This window comes from Poromitra crassiceps (genome assembly GCF_964638095.1).
Source record: "Poromitra crassiceps genome assembly, chromosome: 13".
NCBI lineage: Eukaryota > Metazoa > Chordata > Actinopteri > Beryciformes > Melamphaidae > Poromitra > Poromitra crassiceps.
Genome location: NC_139644.1, coordinates 4,718,566 through 4,736,357, shown reverse-complemented (window position 1 = coordinate 4,736,357; position 17,792 = coordinate 4,718,566). Strand labels below are relative to the sequence as shown.

Sequence of the window (17,792 nt, the reverse complement as noted above, 5' to 3'; positions counted from 1 at the left end):
TTGGCAGTGTAGCGAGGGCCAAATGAAGCCTTCAACTTTCAGATGCTGCACAGTCAGCCCCCACACTGCCTGCACTTTCTGCAAGCAGCAACTGGAAATAGGGAAGAAACTTGTGTGTTTAGGAATAACTAATTCTGGCTCGGCTTGTAAATGAGTAATCAATGATCTATTAATTGCCGTTACGCATTTGATCGCTCATGCTTAGGCTAAACGATGGTCTTGTCTTGGACTGCATCAGCAGGAGTTTTTAGAGAAATCTTTATTTAAAGTCCAGCTGAAACGGCATTTCCAGGATATCTAACTTCTGTATAGACAGGCGGGACATAACATTGGGAGGAATTATATATAGCCATTATATTCAGCCATATGCCATGAAAAAATATTTCATATGGCGGCAAATATCGCGATATTACTGAAAAACGGCCCAAGCCTAGTCCGCCAAAGAATTTATTTTCCTGGACAAATGATTTCTCTGTCACCTACATTCAAACCACACCAGGTACCTCATTAAGCAGGTACCTACACCTACATTCAAACCACACCAGGTACCTCATTAAGCAGGTACCTACACCTACATTCAAACCACACCAGGTACCTCATTAAGCAGGTACCTACACCTACATTCAAACCACACCAGGTACCTCATTAAGCAGGTACCTACACCTACATTCAAACTAGGGCTGTGCGATTTTGCCTAAAACTAAAATTGACGATTTTTTCTCTCAAAACTCGATTTTCGATTTCGATTTCGATTTATTATACTATTATACTTCTCTAAACATTTGTTGCCCTGCAGAGCTCTTTTCCCCCCTTTTTTCCATAATTGACAATTTACGCTTTTACTCTGAAGGTAGAACAACTCAACTTCCTGTTTTAGCTTGCCGCTGCTATGCTTAACTTCCTGGCTGTTGCTTGCTAACTTGACACTGGTGGATTTGCGTGTTCCTCCGTGAGATAATTATATTAGTGTCTAAGCGACCACCCGTGCTCGGAGTTATATCTGTACTAGAATAACACAAAGTCACAACAGGAATGCGTGGAACTGCGATAGCAGTTAGGGGGAAATTCAGACAGCCATGAATACAGCCAATCTATCAGTACTCGGTGGCCTCACGTGTTGTTTTGTTATTATGTGAACTGGCAACGTTTCATCGTCCGGTGATAATGTCTGTGTTCGTGTGCGCGCGTGAGTGTGTTGTGGCAATCGTTATCTTGTAGGCTACAGCCTGCAGTGCAACAAGCTGCTTTTTGGTCGGAGGTGTTGAAATAAGTCCATTGTGCTGCTGTTTTTAGTAGCCAGTATCACAGCCTCTAGAGAGACTTTACACAAGTAGCAGCATGCGTACATGAGAGAGAGCCGCCCCGCGTAACGTACTTACCCTAGTTAAAGTGAAAATTAAATTAAAAAAAAAAACCTAACGATTTTACGATTTTCATTTTTTTAACATCGTCCTAACTAATTAATTCGATTACGATTCAAAATCGATTAATCGCACAGCCCTAATTCAAACCACACCAGGTACCTCATTAAGCAGGTACCTACACCTACATTCAAACCACACCAGGTACCTCATTAAGCAGGTACCTACTTAGGTAGCTTGGTGATAAGACAGGTTCCTTGCGTTTCAGACACAGCTAACAAACCTCATGTAAATCCAGGTTCAGCTCTGTGGACTGAGTGCACAGTGCCCAGCAGGGAGCCGGCCTGGACTTCATCAGATCTCTTCATGTAACCTCTTCACCCAAGCCGTCCTCACAAGGAAAACAACAACATTGGTCAATTTTCAAGGTGGTGAAAACGACCAATGTTTACGAATGCGACCTTGTAGTCGAGTAAGTGCATGTGTGCAGTGCCAGTACGCCAGAGTCGGGACCTGTAACCAGGAAGTAGCGGCAACCTCTGGCGGTCTATAACCTAATGACGGTCTGATATTGAAATAGCTCGCTGACACATAAGAGTGAAGGGCGGACCGATAACTTCCTTGTCTTTCAACTTCCTAGTCCGGATAGCAAACATAACGTTGTTTTACCTGCCTAAATATAACCCTCACCTGAACCAAGTGGTTTTACTTGCCTAAACATAACATTACATATACAATAACAATAACAAACATTTTCAACAATGAAACGCATCGGCACCAATCCCGAGTCCATTTTACGTCTGCATGCACCTGCAGCACCGAGCTAGCTGCTAGCACAGAGCTTCCCAATTTTAAGCGGCCCTCGTCTTGTCTCTCAAAATATACTATATGTGGCCTAATATATATAAATATATAAAATATACTATATGTGGCCTAATATATATAAATATATAAAATATACTATATGTGGCCTAATATATATAAATATATAAAATATACTATATGTGGCCTAATATATATAAATATATAAAATATACTATATGTGGCCTAATATATATAAATATATAAAATATACTATATGTGGCCTAATATATATAAAATATACTATATGTGGCCCTCCCTCCACACAGTATTGGTTAATCAAGCAAGTTCACTTTGCATTTTTTCCATTCACCTAACGATGACAGCACTATCATGCAGTTTGCAGACAAACACAAAGTATGAACATTGCAGGCGGAACTAATGTTTCCAGGCGGCAAACACTAAACATCAAACGAACGGTTGCCTAGCAACAGGTATTTCCCACTGGGTGGCAGACAAGGACAGTTTGGCCACAGCAAAGAAGCGTAAATTTGACAGTGAGGGTTGCTGCTTTCAGGAGCGGTGGAAAGTTGAGTACTTGTTCACTGAAAGCTGAAACAGTTACGCTTGTCTTAGTCTAACTCACTGGAAGCAGACAGCAGGTCTAAGTTACGCTTGACTTAGTCTGACTCACTGGAAGCAGGCAGCAGGTCTAAGTTATGTCTTAGTCTGACTCACTGGAAGCAGACAGCAGGTCTAAGTTACGCTTGACTTAGTCTGACTCACTGGAAGCAGACAGCAGGTCTAAGTTACGTCTTAGTCTGACTCACTGGAAGCAGACAGCAGGTCTAAGTTACGCTTGACTTAGTCTGACTCACTGGAAGCAGGCAGCAGGTCTAAGTTACGTCTTAGTCTGACTCACTGGAAGCAGACAGCAGGTCTAAGTTACGCTTGACTTAGTCTGACTCACTGGAAGCAGGCAGCAGGTCTAAGTTACGTCTTAGTCTGACTCACTGGAAGCAGACAGCAGGTCTAAGTTACGCTTGACTTAGTCTGACTCACTGGAAGCAGGCAGCAGGTCTAAGTTACGCTTGTCTTAGTCTGACTCACTGGAAGCAGGCAGCAGGTCTAAGTTACGCTTGTCTTAGTCTGACTCACTGGAAGCAGACAGCAGGTCTAAGTTATGCTTGACTTAGTCTGACTCACTGGAAGCAGGCAGCAGGTCTAAGTTACGCTTGTCTTAGTCTGACTCACTGGAAGCAGACAGCAGGTCTAAGTTACGCTTGACTTAGTCTGACTCACTGGAAGCAGACAGCAGGTCTAAGTTACGCTTGACTTAGTCTGACTCACTGGAAGCAGACAGCAGGTCTAAGTTACGCTTGACTTAGTCTGACTCACTGGAAGCAGGCAGCGGGTCTAAGTTATGCTTGACTTAGTCTGACTCACTGGAAGCAGACAGCAGGTCTAAGTTACGCTTGACTTAGTCTGACTCACTGGAAGCAGACAGCAGGTCTAAGTTACGCTTGACTTAGTCTGACTCACTGGAAGCAGGCAGCGGGTCTAAGTTATGCTTGACTTAGTCTGACTCACTGGAAGCAGGCAGCGGGTCTAAGTTACGTATTAGTCTGACTCACTGGAAGCAGGCAGAGGGTCTAAGTTACGTCTTGTCTGACTCAATGGAAGCAGGCAGAGGGTCTAAGTTACGTCTTAGTCTGACTCACTGGAAGCAGGCAGCGGGTCTAAGTTACACTTGTCTTAGTCTGACTCACTGGAAGCAGGCAGCAGGTCTAAGTTACACTTGTCTTAGTCTGACTCACTGGAAGCAGGCAGAGGGTCTAAGTTACGTCTTAGTCTGACTCAATGGAAGCAGGCAGAGGGTCTAAGTTACGTCTTAGTCTGACTCAATGGAAGCAGGCAGCGGGTCTAAGTTACGTCTTAGTCTGACTCAATGGAAGCAGGCAGCGGGTCTAAGTTACGTCTTAGTCTGACTCACTGGAAGCAGGCAGCGGGTCTAAGTTACGTCTTAGTCTGACTCACTGGAAGCAGGCAGCGGGTCTAAGTTACATCTTAGTCTGACTCACTGGAAGCAGGCAGCGGGTCTAAGTTACGCTTGTAACGCTTGTCCAAACCTCTCAGCGCTCCCTTCGCTCCTCCACCAGTGCTGGGCACCTCGCCCCTCCTTCGCTACGGGGGCTCAAAAGTCGCTCATCCCGATCTCGACTCTTCTCGTCCCTGGCACCTCAATGGTGGAACGAGCTTCCTTCGGTCAGGACAGCTGAATCACTGCCGAAATCAATCTTTCGGAAAAGACTAAAGACTCACCTTTTCAGGCTCCATCTGGGCCCTTCTTGATCTAACTTCTTTCTCTCTCTTTATTAAAAAAAAAAAAAAAAAAAAAAAAAAAAAAACACTAACCTAAACTAAACTTGTACCACTGTTCCTTCAGAAGTTGTAGTTGTCATAGACTGTGTTGCATAGTTGATTGCTCTATTGCTGACAAAAATGTGTTATTGTAAGTCGCTGTGGATAAAAGCGTTGTGACGTAATGTAATGTAATGTAATGTATTGTAATGTCTTAGTCTGACTCACTGGAAACAACAACTAGCCTGCAAGCTACACACTGAAAATGGCAAGTTTTGATGAAGATATAGATTGTGCAATAATGCAGGCCTGCTTGGTACTTTCAGTGGATGGTTGTAAAGACTGTATAACAGAGTGAGAGGAAGAGGAGCTGCTAGCTGCAAACGGAGAGAGTCTGATAAGAGAGACTAGGTTTGTCTCATTTGCCAAGAAACTGTCGCTGTTATGAGCAGGCCCGGTTTTACAGGGGTGCAAAAGCACGCATTGCACCCTTATTTTAATTGTCTGTATGCTCAGTTGAAAAAAATAAAAAAAATAAAAATTAAATAAATGCTGCAGCTGCACACTTACCGTTTAAAGTTGAATTATAATTGTTGTTTTTCTTTGTTCTTTGATGTGAATGTATGGCTTTTTGGCACCTACATGTAACCTTTTAAGGTTGAGATAATTGTATTATCATTATAGGGTCCAAATATTTCAGTAAAGCACTTGAAACACTTCAAATATTCTTGCTTGGCTGGTATCATTCTACTTGAAATGATGGTAAAATGCATTATTTTTAGTAAAATAACATGTCAAATTTTTCGGGTGGCCAGCCAAAGAGCATGTGCACCCCTTCCTATCTATGATGCATCCCTAGTCATCCCTTGTTCTGGAACCGGCCCTGGTTATGAGAGTGCCATGTGAAGAGACATTAGAGACTGTCTCTGTTCTGAAAGAGTGCCATGTGAAGAGACATTAGAGACTGTCTCTGTTCTGAAAGAGTGCCATGTGAAGAGACATTAGAGACTGTCTCTGTTCTGAAAGAGTGCCATGTGAAGAGACATTAGAGACTGTCTCTGTTCTGAAAGAGTGCCATGTGAAGAGACATTATGACTAAGCATCAAGAGACTGTGGCTGTTATGAAAGAGTGCCATGTGAAGAGACATTAGAGACTGTCTCTGTTCTGAAAGAGTGCCATGTGAAGAGACATTAGAGACTGTCTCTGTTCTGAAAGAGTGCCATGTGAAGAGACATTAGAGACTGTCTCTGTTCTGAAAGAGTGCCATGTGATAATTGTCTGCATGCTCAGTTGAAAAAAATAAAAAAAATAAAAATTAAATAAATGCTGCAGCTGCACACTTACCGTTTAAAGTTGAATTATAATTGTTGTTTTTCTTTGTTCTTTGATGTGAATGTATGGCTTTTTGGCACCTACATGTAACCTTTTAAGGTTGAGATAATTGTATTATCATTATAGGGTCCAAATATTTCAGTAAAGCACTTGAAACACTTCAAATATTCTTGCTTGGCTGGTATCATTCTACTTGAAATGATGGTAAAATGCATTATTTTTAGTAAAATAACATGTCAAAAAAAAATTTGAGACTGTCTCTGTTCTGAAAGAGTGCCATGTGAAGAGAGTAGCCTGTTTCCGTGCAGCCAGACTCCTCTCACGGTAGGGAGGGGAGGCTGGCCAGCGAGACTAGTCCGGCAGTGAACCGGTGGATAAAGTGAACCAGCCTATTGAACTATCTATCTAATTGAGTATGTGGGGTGTGTAAAGCGCACCCATGCGGGTGACTGGGCTAATTACCTAATGATTCGATGTCATCAGTGATGATGTCAAAAGTGATGTCATAAGGGCGCACACGCGTGCGCGCACATAGGGGGGCACACACACACAACACACTGATGATGTCATCAGTGATCATAATGGGGCACACACACACAGAGGCATTGTGACATCACTGATGCAATAACATTTCGTGAGCAATACACACACACGCCAATAGGGCAGGTGAGGTCACGCAGCAGCCGAGCTACGGGCGAGGCCGCACAGCAACAGTCGTCCCCTGCATCAGAGACTGTTGCACAGCCATATGGAGGAGCAGAGAGGATTCCGAGCAGCCGAAGATGACGAGTTCCGCCTCCGGCTGAACGGTTATTTTATAGGCCTTAGAGTACCAGTCAAATATTTTGGCCCAGAATCCAGATAGTGACATGTTTCAAGTATATTGCATTGTTTGATGCTACGGATCGTACGGCGGGAGTACGTGTTGTACTGGAGACGCTGTCTGGACACTTGAGCGGTGGACAAGTTAGGTTAATGTAATGTAGTATTGTGCCTAAAAGTGCATTTCTGTCAGCGGAACAGCGATCATAAATGCAGTATGGATTATACCCATTATACTTATTATATTATACATTATATGTATTGGAAACATTGCGTCTACGTATTTGGTAAGTCTGCTTGTTTGTCTGATAGTGCAGCTTAGTTTTAGCTTGGTAGCTAACGTTAGCTGGTGCCTGTTACTACCAGTATGATAACGTTGCTACAGTAACTTATTTCCAATGAAACACAAACAGCTGAATGTGAGAGCGGTAGACTAATGTTACTTGTTTGAAATAAGGTGTGGCTGTTTGGCAGAGGGAGAAAGAGGAGAGCAATGAACTGATAACGTAACCTAACGCTAGTTGGATGATGATGATGATGATGATGATGATGATGAAGGCCATGTCAGCTGTTTTTGTTCCTTCCGAACTTCCAGTCCGTTGTAGAATACTAGGCATGTTCAAAACTGCCTGTACCTAACCTCTTGTGTGTACTAAGTACTATCTCACTGGTTTAAACTGCCTGTACCTAGCCTCTTGTGTGTACTAAGTACTACCTCACTTGTTTAAACTGCCTGTACCTAGCCTCTTGTGTGTACTAAGTACTATCTCACTTGTTTAAACTGCCTGTACCTAACCTCTTGTGTCTACTAAGTACTATCTCACTGGTTTAAACTGCCTGTACCTAACCTCTTGTGTGTACTAAGTACTATCTCACTGGTTTAAACTGCCTGTACCTAACCTCTTGTGTGTACTAAGTACTATCTCACTGGTTTAAACTGCCTGTACCTAGCCTCTTGTGTGTACTAAGTACTATCTCACTGGTTTAAACTGCCTGTACCTAACCTCGTGTGTGTACTAAGTACTATCTCACTGGTTTAAACTGCCTGTACCTAACCTCTTGTGTGTACTAAGTACTATCTCACTGGTTTAAACTGCCTGTACCTAACCTCTTGTGTGTACTAAGTACTATCTCACTGGTTTAAACTGCCTGTACCTAGCCTCTTGTGTGCCTAGCCTCTTGTGTGTACTAAGTACTATCTCACTGGTTTAAACTGCCTGTACCTAGCCTCTTGTGTGTACTAAGTACTATCTCACTTGTTTAAACTGCCTGTACCTAGCCTCTTGTGTGTACTAAGTACTATCTCACTGGTTTAAACTGCCTGTACCTACCCTCTTGTGTGTACTAAGTACTATCTCACTGGTTTAAACTGCCTGTACCTACCCTCTTGTGTGTACTAAGTACTATCTCACTGGTTTAAACTGCCTGTACCTAGCCTCTTGTGTGTACTAAGTACTATCTCACTTGTTTAAACTGCCTGTACCTAACCTCTTGCGTGTACTAAGTACTATCTCACTTGTTTAAACTGCCTGTACCTAACCTCTTGTGTGTACTAAGTACTATCTCACTTGTTTAAACTGCCTGTACCTAACCTCTTGTGTGTACTAAGTACTATCTCACTGGTTTAAACCGCCTGTACCTAACCTCTTGTGTGTACTAAGTACTATCTCACTTGTTTAAACCGCCTGTACCTAACCTCTTGTGTGTACTAAGTACTATCTCACTTGTTTAAACTGCCTGTACCTAACCTCTTGTGTGTACTAAGTACTATCTCACTGGTTTAAACTGCCTGTACCTAACCTCTTGTGTGTACTAAGTACTATCTCACTTGTTTAAACTGCCTGTACCTAACCTCTTGTGTGTACTAAGTACTATCTCACTTGTTTAAACTGCCTGTACCTAACCTCTTGTGTGTACTAAGTACTATCTCACTGGTTTAAACTGCCTGTACCTACCCTCTTGTGTGTACTAAGTACTATCTCACTTGTTTAAACTGCCTGTACCTAACCTCTTGTGTGTACTAAGTACTATCTCACTGGTTTAAACTGCCTGTACCTAACCTCTTGTGTGTACTAAGTACTATCTCACTGGTTTAAACTGCCTGTACCTAACCTCTTGTGTGTACTAAGTACTATCTCACTGGTTTAAACTGCCTGTACCTAAACTCTTGTGTGTACTAAGTACTATCTCACTGGTTTAAACTGCCTGTACCTAACCTCTTGTGTGTACTAAGTACTATCTCACTGGTTTAAACTGCCTGTACCTAACCTCTTGTGTGTACTAAGTACTATCTCACTGGTTTAAACTGCCTGTACCTAACCTCTTGTGTGTACTAAGTACTATCTCACTGGTTTAAACTGCCTGTACCTAGCCTCTTGTGTGTACTAAGTACTATCTCACTGGTTTAAACTGCCTGTACCTAACCTCTTGTGTGTACTAAGTACTATCTCACTGGTTTAAACTGCCTGTACCTAGCCTCTTGTGTGTACTAAGTACTATCTCACTGGTTTAAACTGCCTGTACCTAACCTCTTGTGTGTACTAAGTAATATCTCACTTGTTTAAACTGCCTATACCTAACCTCTTGTGTGTACTAAGTACTATCTCACTGGTTTAAACTGCCTGTACCTAGCCTCTTGTGTGTACTAAGTACTATCTCACTTGTTTAAACTGCCTGTACCTAGCCTCTTGTGTGTACTAAGTACTATCTCACTGGTTTAAACTGCCTGTACCTAGCCTCTTGTGTGTACTAAGTACTATCTCACTGGTTTAAACTGCCTGTACCTAGCCTCTTGTGTGTACTAAGTACTATCTCACTTGTTTAAACTGCCTGTACCTAGCCTCTTGTGTGTACTAAGTACTATCTCACTGGTTTAAACTGCCTGTACCTAGCCTCTTGTGTGTACTAAGTACTATCTCACTTGTTTAAACTGCCTGTACCTAGCCTCTTGTGTGTACTAAGTACTATCTCACTGGTTTAAACTGCCTGTACCTAGCCTCTTGTGTGTACTAAGTACTATCTCACTTGTTTAAACTGCCTGTACCTAGCCTCTTGTGTGTACTAAGTACTATCTCACTGGTTTAAACTGCCTGTTCCTAGCCTCTTGTGTGTACTAAGTACTATCTCACTTGTTTAAACTGCCTGTACCTAGCCTCTTGTGTGTACTAAGTACTATCTCACTGGTTTAAACTGCCTGTACCTAGCCTCTTGTGTGTACTAAGTACTATCTCACTTGTTTAAACTGCCTGTACCTAGCCTCTTGTGTGTACTAAGTACTATCTCACTGGTTTAAACTGCCTGTACCTAACCTCTTGTGTGTACTAAGTACTATCTCACTGGTTTAAACTGCCTGTACCTAACCTCTTGTGTGTACTAAGTACTATCTCACTGGTTTAAACTGCCTGTACCTAACCTCTTGTGTGTACTAAGTACTATCTCACTTGTTTAAACTGCCTGTACCTAACCTCTTGTGTGTACTAAGTACTATCTCACTGGTTTAAACTGCCTGTACCTAACCTCTTGTGTGTACTAAGTACTATCTCACTGGTTTAAACTGCCTGTACCTAGCCTCTTGTGTGTACTAAGTACTATCTCACTGGTTTAAACTGCCTGTACCTAACCTCTTGTGTGTACTAAGTACTATCTCACTGGTTTAAACTGCCTGTACCTAACCTCTTGTGTGTACTAAGTACTATCTCACTGGTTTAAACTGCCTGTACCTAGCCTCTTGTGTGTACTAAGTACTATCTCACTGGTTTAAACTGCCTGTACCTAACCTCTTGTGTGTACTAAGTACTATCTCACTGGTTTAAACTGCCTGTACCTAACCTCTTGTGTGTACTAAGTACTATCTCACTGGTTTAAACTGCCTGTACCTAACCTCTTGTGTGTACTAAGTACTATCTCACTGGTTTAAACTGCCTGTACCTAGCCTCTTGTGTGTACTAAGTACTATCTCACTGGTTTAAACTGCCTGTACCTAACCTCTTGTGTGTACTAAGTACTATCTCACTGGTTTAAACTGCCTGTACCTAGCCTCTTGTGTGTACTAAGTACTATCTCACTGGTTTAAACTGCCTGTACCTAACCTCTTGTGTGTACTAAGTAATATCTCACTTGTTTAAACTGCCTATACCTAACCTCTTGTGTGTACTAAGTACTATCTCACTGGTTTAAACTGCCTGTACCTAGCCTCTTGTGTGTACTAAGTACTATCTCACTTGTTTAAACTGCCTGTACCTAGCCTCTTGTGTGTACTAAGTACTATCTCACTGGTTTAAACTGCCTGTACCTAGCCTCTTGTGTGTACTAAGTACTATCTCACTGGTTTAAACTGCCTGTACCTAGCCTCTTGTGTGTACTAAGTACTATCTCACTTGTTTAAACTGCCTGTACCTAGCCTCTTGTGTGTACTAAGTACTATCTCACTGGTTTAAACTGCCTGTACCTAGCCTCTTGTGTGTACTAAGTACTATCTCACTTGTTTAAACTGCCTGTACCTAGCCTCTTGTGTGTACTAAGTACTATCTCACTGGTTTAAACTGCCTGTACCTAGCCTCTTGTGTGTACTAAGTACTATCTCACTTGTTTAAACTGCCTGTACCTAGCCTCTTGTGTGTACTAAGTACTATCTCACTTGTTTAAACATACCGTCACAAACTCATACCGGCACATCCCTAGGTACCATTTGTTTATTATATCACAATCACAATATTGTTCACAGTAACGGCAAATTGCACCTTTTCCCCCAAATCGTGCAGCACTTGGTTCTGTGTAGTATAGTCACTATACTACACAGAAGCTTTTTAACACTGTATTACGTCAGAAATTGGAATTCATGGTCTTTTTTTACTCTCTTTTTGTGTGCCGGTCCCGCCCAGACATTGAACTTTTCTTCCCTTGAGCTACTTCAGTCACATAAACGTCATGTTTATATTGTTTCTATCACTCCAGCAGTCTCAAGCTGTGACATAAACGTCATGCTGAAGTTTACATTGTGTTTCTATCATGTCATGTTTCTATCACTCCAGCAGTCTCAAGCTGTGACCGGTGGATTGGCAGCAACCCAGAGAAAGTGAAGAAGGCGTCTCGTGTTCCCGGAGAACATCCATTTTCATTTAGGGGCAGAGGTGTCTCAGAGGTGTCTCAGCTCTCCTGAAACTACACAGCAACTTTTCACACCTATCAGCAAACCTCTCCCAGTGTGGCACATATATATGATATTATATATCTCAATGGTGTGGCACATGGACATATATATATGATATTATATATCTCAATGGTGTGGCACATGGACATATATATATGATATTATATATCTCAATGGTGTGGCACATGGACATATATATATTATATTATATATCAATGGTGTGGCACATCGACATATATATATTATATTATATATCAATGGTGTGGCACATCGACATATATATATATTATTATATATCAATGGTGTGGCACATCGACATATATATATATTATTATATATCAATGGTGTGGCACATCGACATATATATATATTATTATATATCAATGGTGTGGCACATCGACATATATATATTATATTATATATCTCAATGGTGTGGCACATCGACATATATATATTATATTATATATCAATGGTGTGGCACATCGACATATATATATATTATTATATATCAATGGTGTGGCACATCGACATATATATATTATATTATATATCAATGGTGTGGCACATCGACATATATATATATTATTATATATCAATGGTGTGGCACATCGACATATATATATATTATTATATATCAATGGTGTGGCACATCGACATATATATATATTATTATATATCAATGGTGTGGCACATGGACATATATATATGATATTATATATCTCAATGGTGTGGCACATCGACATATATATATTATATTATATATCAATGGTGTGGCACATCGACATATATATATATTATTATATATCAATGGTGTGGCACATCGACATATATATATTATATTATATATCAATGGTGTGGCACATCGACATATATATATATTATTATATATCAATGGTGTGGCACGAGGGCTGGGCGAGAATTCAGCGTTTATCCTCTTTCAGTGGAATCATATATTGATATATTGATGTGGTGATTTTGGGATATCATGAAACATGATTCTGCTGTCTAAAGGCCACAACAGACTCGTCCGTCCGCCTCGAATTGGAGCCGTCTCGCCGTCTGCCGGTGCCAGCGAGCCCTACACGCTAGGACGTCAGTCCTAGCGTTTGGTTGGTAGGGAGAGGTTGGCACACAAAGGAAAATGATTCGGATTTGCTACTAACCTCTTTATCGTCGTCATAATTTGACTCCGTGTCCCGGTGTGCCGGCAACGGCCAATCACAACTCTCGTGCAGCTGACGTCACGCACGTATCGTCGCCGCTGAGTTACATTTTGGAGCAGCCCCCGTCAGCAGACGGCGCCCCCTCCCCGCATGACGGCGTCCACCCGCCGTCATGCGGGGAGGGCGGGGCGAGGCTCTGACGGACGAGTCTGTAAACGCCTTAAAAATAACGAGCTAATTTTACTCACTTTACTCACTTTACTTGGCAAATTGAAGTATGAAACTTTTTTTATGGAATATTATTTGAGTATCTCTATTTTGTTTGACATCACATCTAACATTCAGTTCAACTGGATTTAACAGGATTTTGCATACGTGAGCTATATCGTGATATATATTGATAATGGTTGTGATTATTGTGATATTGATTTGAACCATATCGCCCAGCCCTATGTGCCACCTACCTGTAGTATGTGTATGTGGTTAACCCTATGTGTCTACCTGTAGTATGTGCTCAGCCCTATGTGTCACCTACCTGTAGTATGTGCTCAGCCCTATGTGTCTACCTGTAGTATGTGGTCAGCCCTATGTGTCTACCTGTAGTATGTGGTCGGCCCTATGTGTCTACCTGTAGTATGTGCTCAGCCCTATGTGTCTACCTGTAGTATGTGCTCAGCCCTATGTGTCTACCTGTAGTATGTGGTCAGCCCTATGTGTCTACCTGTAGTATGTGCTCAGCCCTATGTGTCTACCTGTAGTATGTGGTCAGCCCTATGTGTCTACCTGTAGTATGTGCTCAGCCCTATGTGTCTACCTGTAGTATGTGCTCAGCCCTATGTGTCTACCTGTAGTATGTGGTCAGCCCTATGTGTCTACCTGTAGTATGTGGACAGCCGAATGTGCCACCTACCTGTAGTATGTGGACAGCTGTATGTGCCACCTACCTGTAGTATGGGGTCAGCCCTATGTGGAACCTACCTGTAGTATGTGGACAGCCCTATGTGGAACCTACCTGTAGTATGTGGTCAGCCCTATGTGTCTACCTGTAGTATGTGGTCAGCCCTATGTGTCTACCTGTAGTATGGGGTCAGCCCTATGTGTCTACCTGTAGTATGGGGTCAGCCCTATGTGTCTACCTGTAGTATGGGGTCAGCCCTATGTGGAACCTACCTGTAGTATGTGGTATGGGGTCAGCCCTATGTGTCTACCTGTAGTATGGGGTCAGCCCTATGTGTCTACCTGTAGTATGTGGTCAGCCCTATGTGGCATCTACCTGTAGTATGTGGTCAGCCCTATGTGTCTACCTGTAGTATGGGGTCAGCCCTATGTGGAACCTACCTGTAGTATGGGGTCAGCCCTATGTGGAACCTACCTGTAGTATGTGGACAGCCCTATGTGGAACCTACCTGTAGTATGTGGTCAGCCCTATGTGTCTACCTGTAGTATGTGGTCAGCCCTATGTGTCTACCTGTAGTATGGGGTCAGCCCTATGTGTCTACCTGTAGTATGGGGTCAGCCCTATGTGTCTACCTGTAGTATGGGGTCAGCCCTATGTGGAACCTACCTGTAGTATGTGGTATGGGGTCAGCCCTATGTGTCTACCTGTAGTATGGGGTCAGCCCTATGTGTCTACCTGTAGTATGTGGTCAGCCCTATGTGGCATCTACCTGTAGTATGTGGTCAGCCCTATGTGTCTACCTGTAGTATGGGGTCAGCCCTATGTGGAACCTACCTGTAGTATGTGGTCAGCCCTATGTGCCACCTACCTGTAGTATGTGGTCAGCCCTATGTGGAACCTACCTGTAGTATGTGGTCAGCCCTATGTGTCACCTACCTGTAGTATGTGGTCAGCCCTGTGTGGCACCTACCTGTAGTATGGGGTCAGCCCTATGTGGCACCTACCTGTAGTATGTGGTCAGCCCTATGTGTCTACCTGTAGTATGTGGTCAGCCCTGTGTGGCACCTACCTGTAGTATGTGGTATGGGGTCAGCCCTATGTGTCTACCTGTAGTATGGGGTCAGCCCTATGTGTCTACCTGTAGTATGTGGTCAGCCCTATGTGGCATCTACCTGTAGTATGTGGTCAGCCCTATGTGTCTACCTGTAGTATGGGGTCAGCCCTATGTGGAACCTACCTGTAGTATGTGGTCAGCCCTATGTGCCACCTACCTGTAGTATGTGGTCAGCCCTATGTGGAACCTACCTGTAGTATGTGGTCAGCCCTATGTGTCACCTACCTGTAGTATGTGGTCAGCCCTGTGTGGCACCTACCTGTAGTATGGGGTCAGCCCTATGTGGCACCTACCTGTAGTATGTGGTCAGCCCTATGTGTCTACCTGTAGTATGTGGTCAGCCCTGTGTGGCACCTACCTGTAGTATGTGGTCAGCCCTATGTGTCTACCTGTAGTATGTGGTCAGTAGGTGGTCAGCCCTGTGTGGCACCTACCTGCAGTATGGGGTCAGCCCTATGTGACACCTACCTGTAGTATGTGGTCAGCCCTATGTGGCACCTACCTGTAGTATGTGGTCAGCCCTATGTGGCACCTTATGTGGTCAGCCCTATGTGGCACCTACCTGTAGTATGTGGTCAGCCCTGTGTGGCACCTACCTGCAGTATGGGGTCAGCCCTATGTGTCTACCTATAGTATGTGGTCAGCCCTATGTGACACCTACGTGTAGTATGTGGTCAGCCCTATGTGCCACCTACCTGTAGTATGTGGTCAGCCCTATGTGGCTCCTACCTGTAGTATGTGGTCAGCCCTATGTGTCACCTACCTGTAGTATGTGGTCAGCCCTGTGTGGCACCTACCTGCAGTATGGGGTCAGCCCTATGTGGCTCCTACCTGTAGTATGTGGTCAGCCCTATGTGTCACCTACCTGTAGTATGTGGTCAGCCCTATGTGTCACCTACCTGTAGTATGTGGTCAGCCCTATGTGACACCTACCTGTAGTATGTGGTCAGCCCTATGTGGCACCTACCTGTAGTATGTGGTCAGCCCTATGTGACACCTACCTGTAGTATGTGGTCAGCCCTATGTGACACCTACCTGTAGTATGTGGTCAGCCCTATGTGACACCTACCTGTAGTATGTGGTCAGCCCTATGTGGCACCTACCTGTAGTATGTGGTCAGCCCTATGTGACACCTACCTGTAGTATGTGGTCAGCCCTATGTGACACCTACCTGTAGTATGTGGTCAGCCCTATGTGACACCTACCTGTAGTATGTGGTCAGCCCTATGTGACACCTACCTGTAGTATGTGGTCAGCCCTATGTGACACCTACCTGTAGTATGTGGTCAGCCCTATGTGACACCTACCTGTAGTATGTGGTCAGCCCTATGTGACACCTACCTGTAGTATGTGGTCAGCCCTATGTGACACCTACCTGTAGTATGTGGTCAGCCCTATGTGACACCTACCTGTAGTATGTGGTCAGCCCTATGTGACACCTACCTGTAGTATGTGGTCAGCCCTATGTGACACCTACCTGTAGTATGGGGTCTTAATGGTGGGGTTCATCCTGAGAGGAAATAGTCCCAGGTCTACAGGCTTGCTGTCAGGATTCCACTCCAGGGCTCCTGACACGTAAAGGAGAAAGTAGTCCCAGAGCTCGGGCAACTTCTTTGAGGAGAGAAACATGGAGGACACCTTAGGGTGCTAGTGCCAGAGAGACGAGGACACCTTAGGGTGCTACTGCCAGAGAGACGAGGACACCTTAGGGTGCTACAGCCAGAGAGACGAGGACACCAGAGAGATGAGGACACCAGAGAGACGAGGACACCTTAGCGTGCTACTGCCAGAGAGACGAGGACACCAGAGAGACGAGGACACCTTAGGGTGCTACTGCCAGAGAGACGAGGACACCTTAGGGTGCTACAGCCAGAGAGACGAGGACACCTTAGGGTGCTACTGCCAGAGAGACGAGGACACCAGAGAGACGAGGACACCTTAGGGTGCTACTGCCAGAGAGACGAGGACACCAGAGAGACGAGGACACCTTAGGGTGCTACTGCCAAAGAGACGGAGTGGTTCCTCCGGGTGTTGTCCAGAGAGGGGAGCACCCAGCTGCGTCTGATCGCCTCCCTTCGGCTTCCCTTTAAGCAACCAAGCTCCAACTGTCCACTCAGCACCTACATTTGCCTGACTGACTCCACCCCCCCCAAACAGGCCACAAGCGCAAAACGAACGCTCTCGCTGCCTTCTGCTGCCTCACCAAACTGCCATATTTCTTTCTTTCTGAAAGGGGTCATTAAAATGTCATCTCTTTTATTTTATTATATATTTGGGGTAGCCAAATTAGTGGTTATTGTTTTTTATTTAATCTTTTATATATATTCCTTTATTTTATTTCCATAATTTAATAATTTAAAAATATTTTAAGACAAGTGTGTGACAATCCTGTGTGATTGGATAGCAACCATGAAAGAAAGCTAGAGCACATCCTGACACCAGCTAGACTAGAGTGTGTATATAGACTATATTATTATATTATATTATATTATTATATTATTATATTATTATATTATTATATTATTATATTAGCACTAGCAGGCTGGTGCACCAAGCACCAACAGTCAGTCAACACGGAACCCACAAACCCACCAGCATCTTGCAAAACTGCAAAACCTGCAGTTTGATATTAGCAGGTCTTTAAGACCTGTTCTACGAGAATGTGCGTTAGCTCTTTGAACAAGGCAACATTAAACTAGCGGTTTTCTGACGGGAGTTTGGCATGCATGCTTCTCCTTCACCTCTCAGGCTCTCACCTACCAGTATAAGAGCGACAGTCCATCGAAATGT

General features: G+C 43.6%; 1 protein-coding gene across 1 annotated transcript in view; it reads right to left on the bottom strand.

The window, feature by feature from the left end:
• The window catches only part of LOC310787882 (syntaxin-binding protein 4), a gene marked incomplete at both ends in the record, with an annotated part of 82,474 nt that extends 65,843 nt beyond the window's left edge, over positions 1–16,631 (bottom strand). Inside the window, one exon of the mRNA XM_083649339.1 lies at positions 16,480–16,631. Coding sequence (XP_083505465.1) covers positions 16,480–16,631 — 152 coding nt within the window. The remainder of the gene's footprint in view (positions 1–16,479) is intronic.
• Between the last annotated feature and the right edge of the window lie 1,161 nt (positions 16,632–17,792).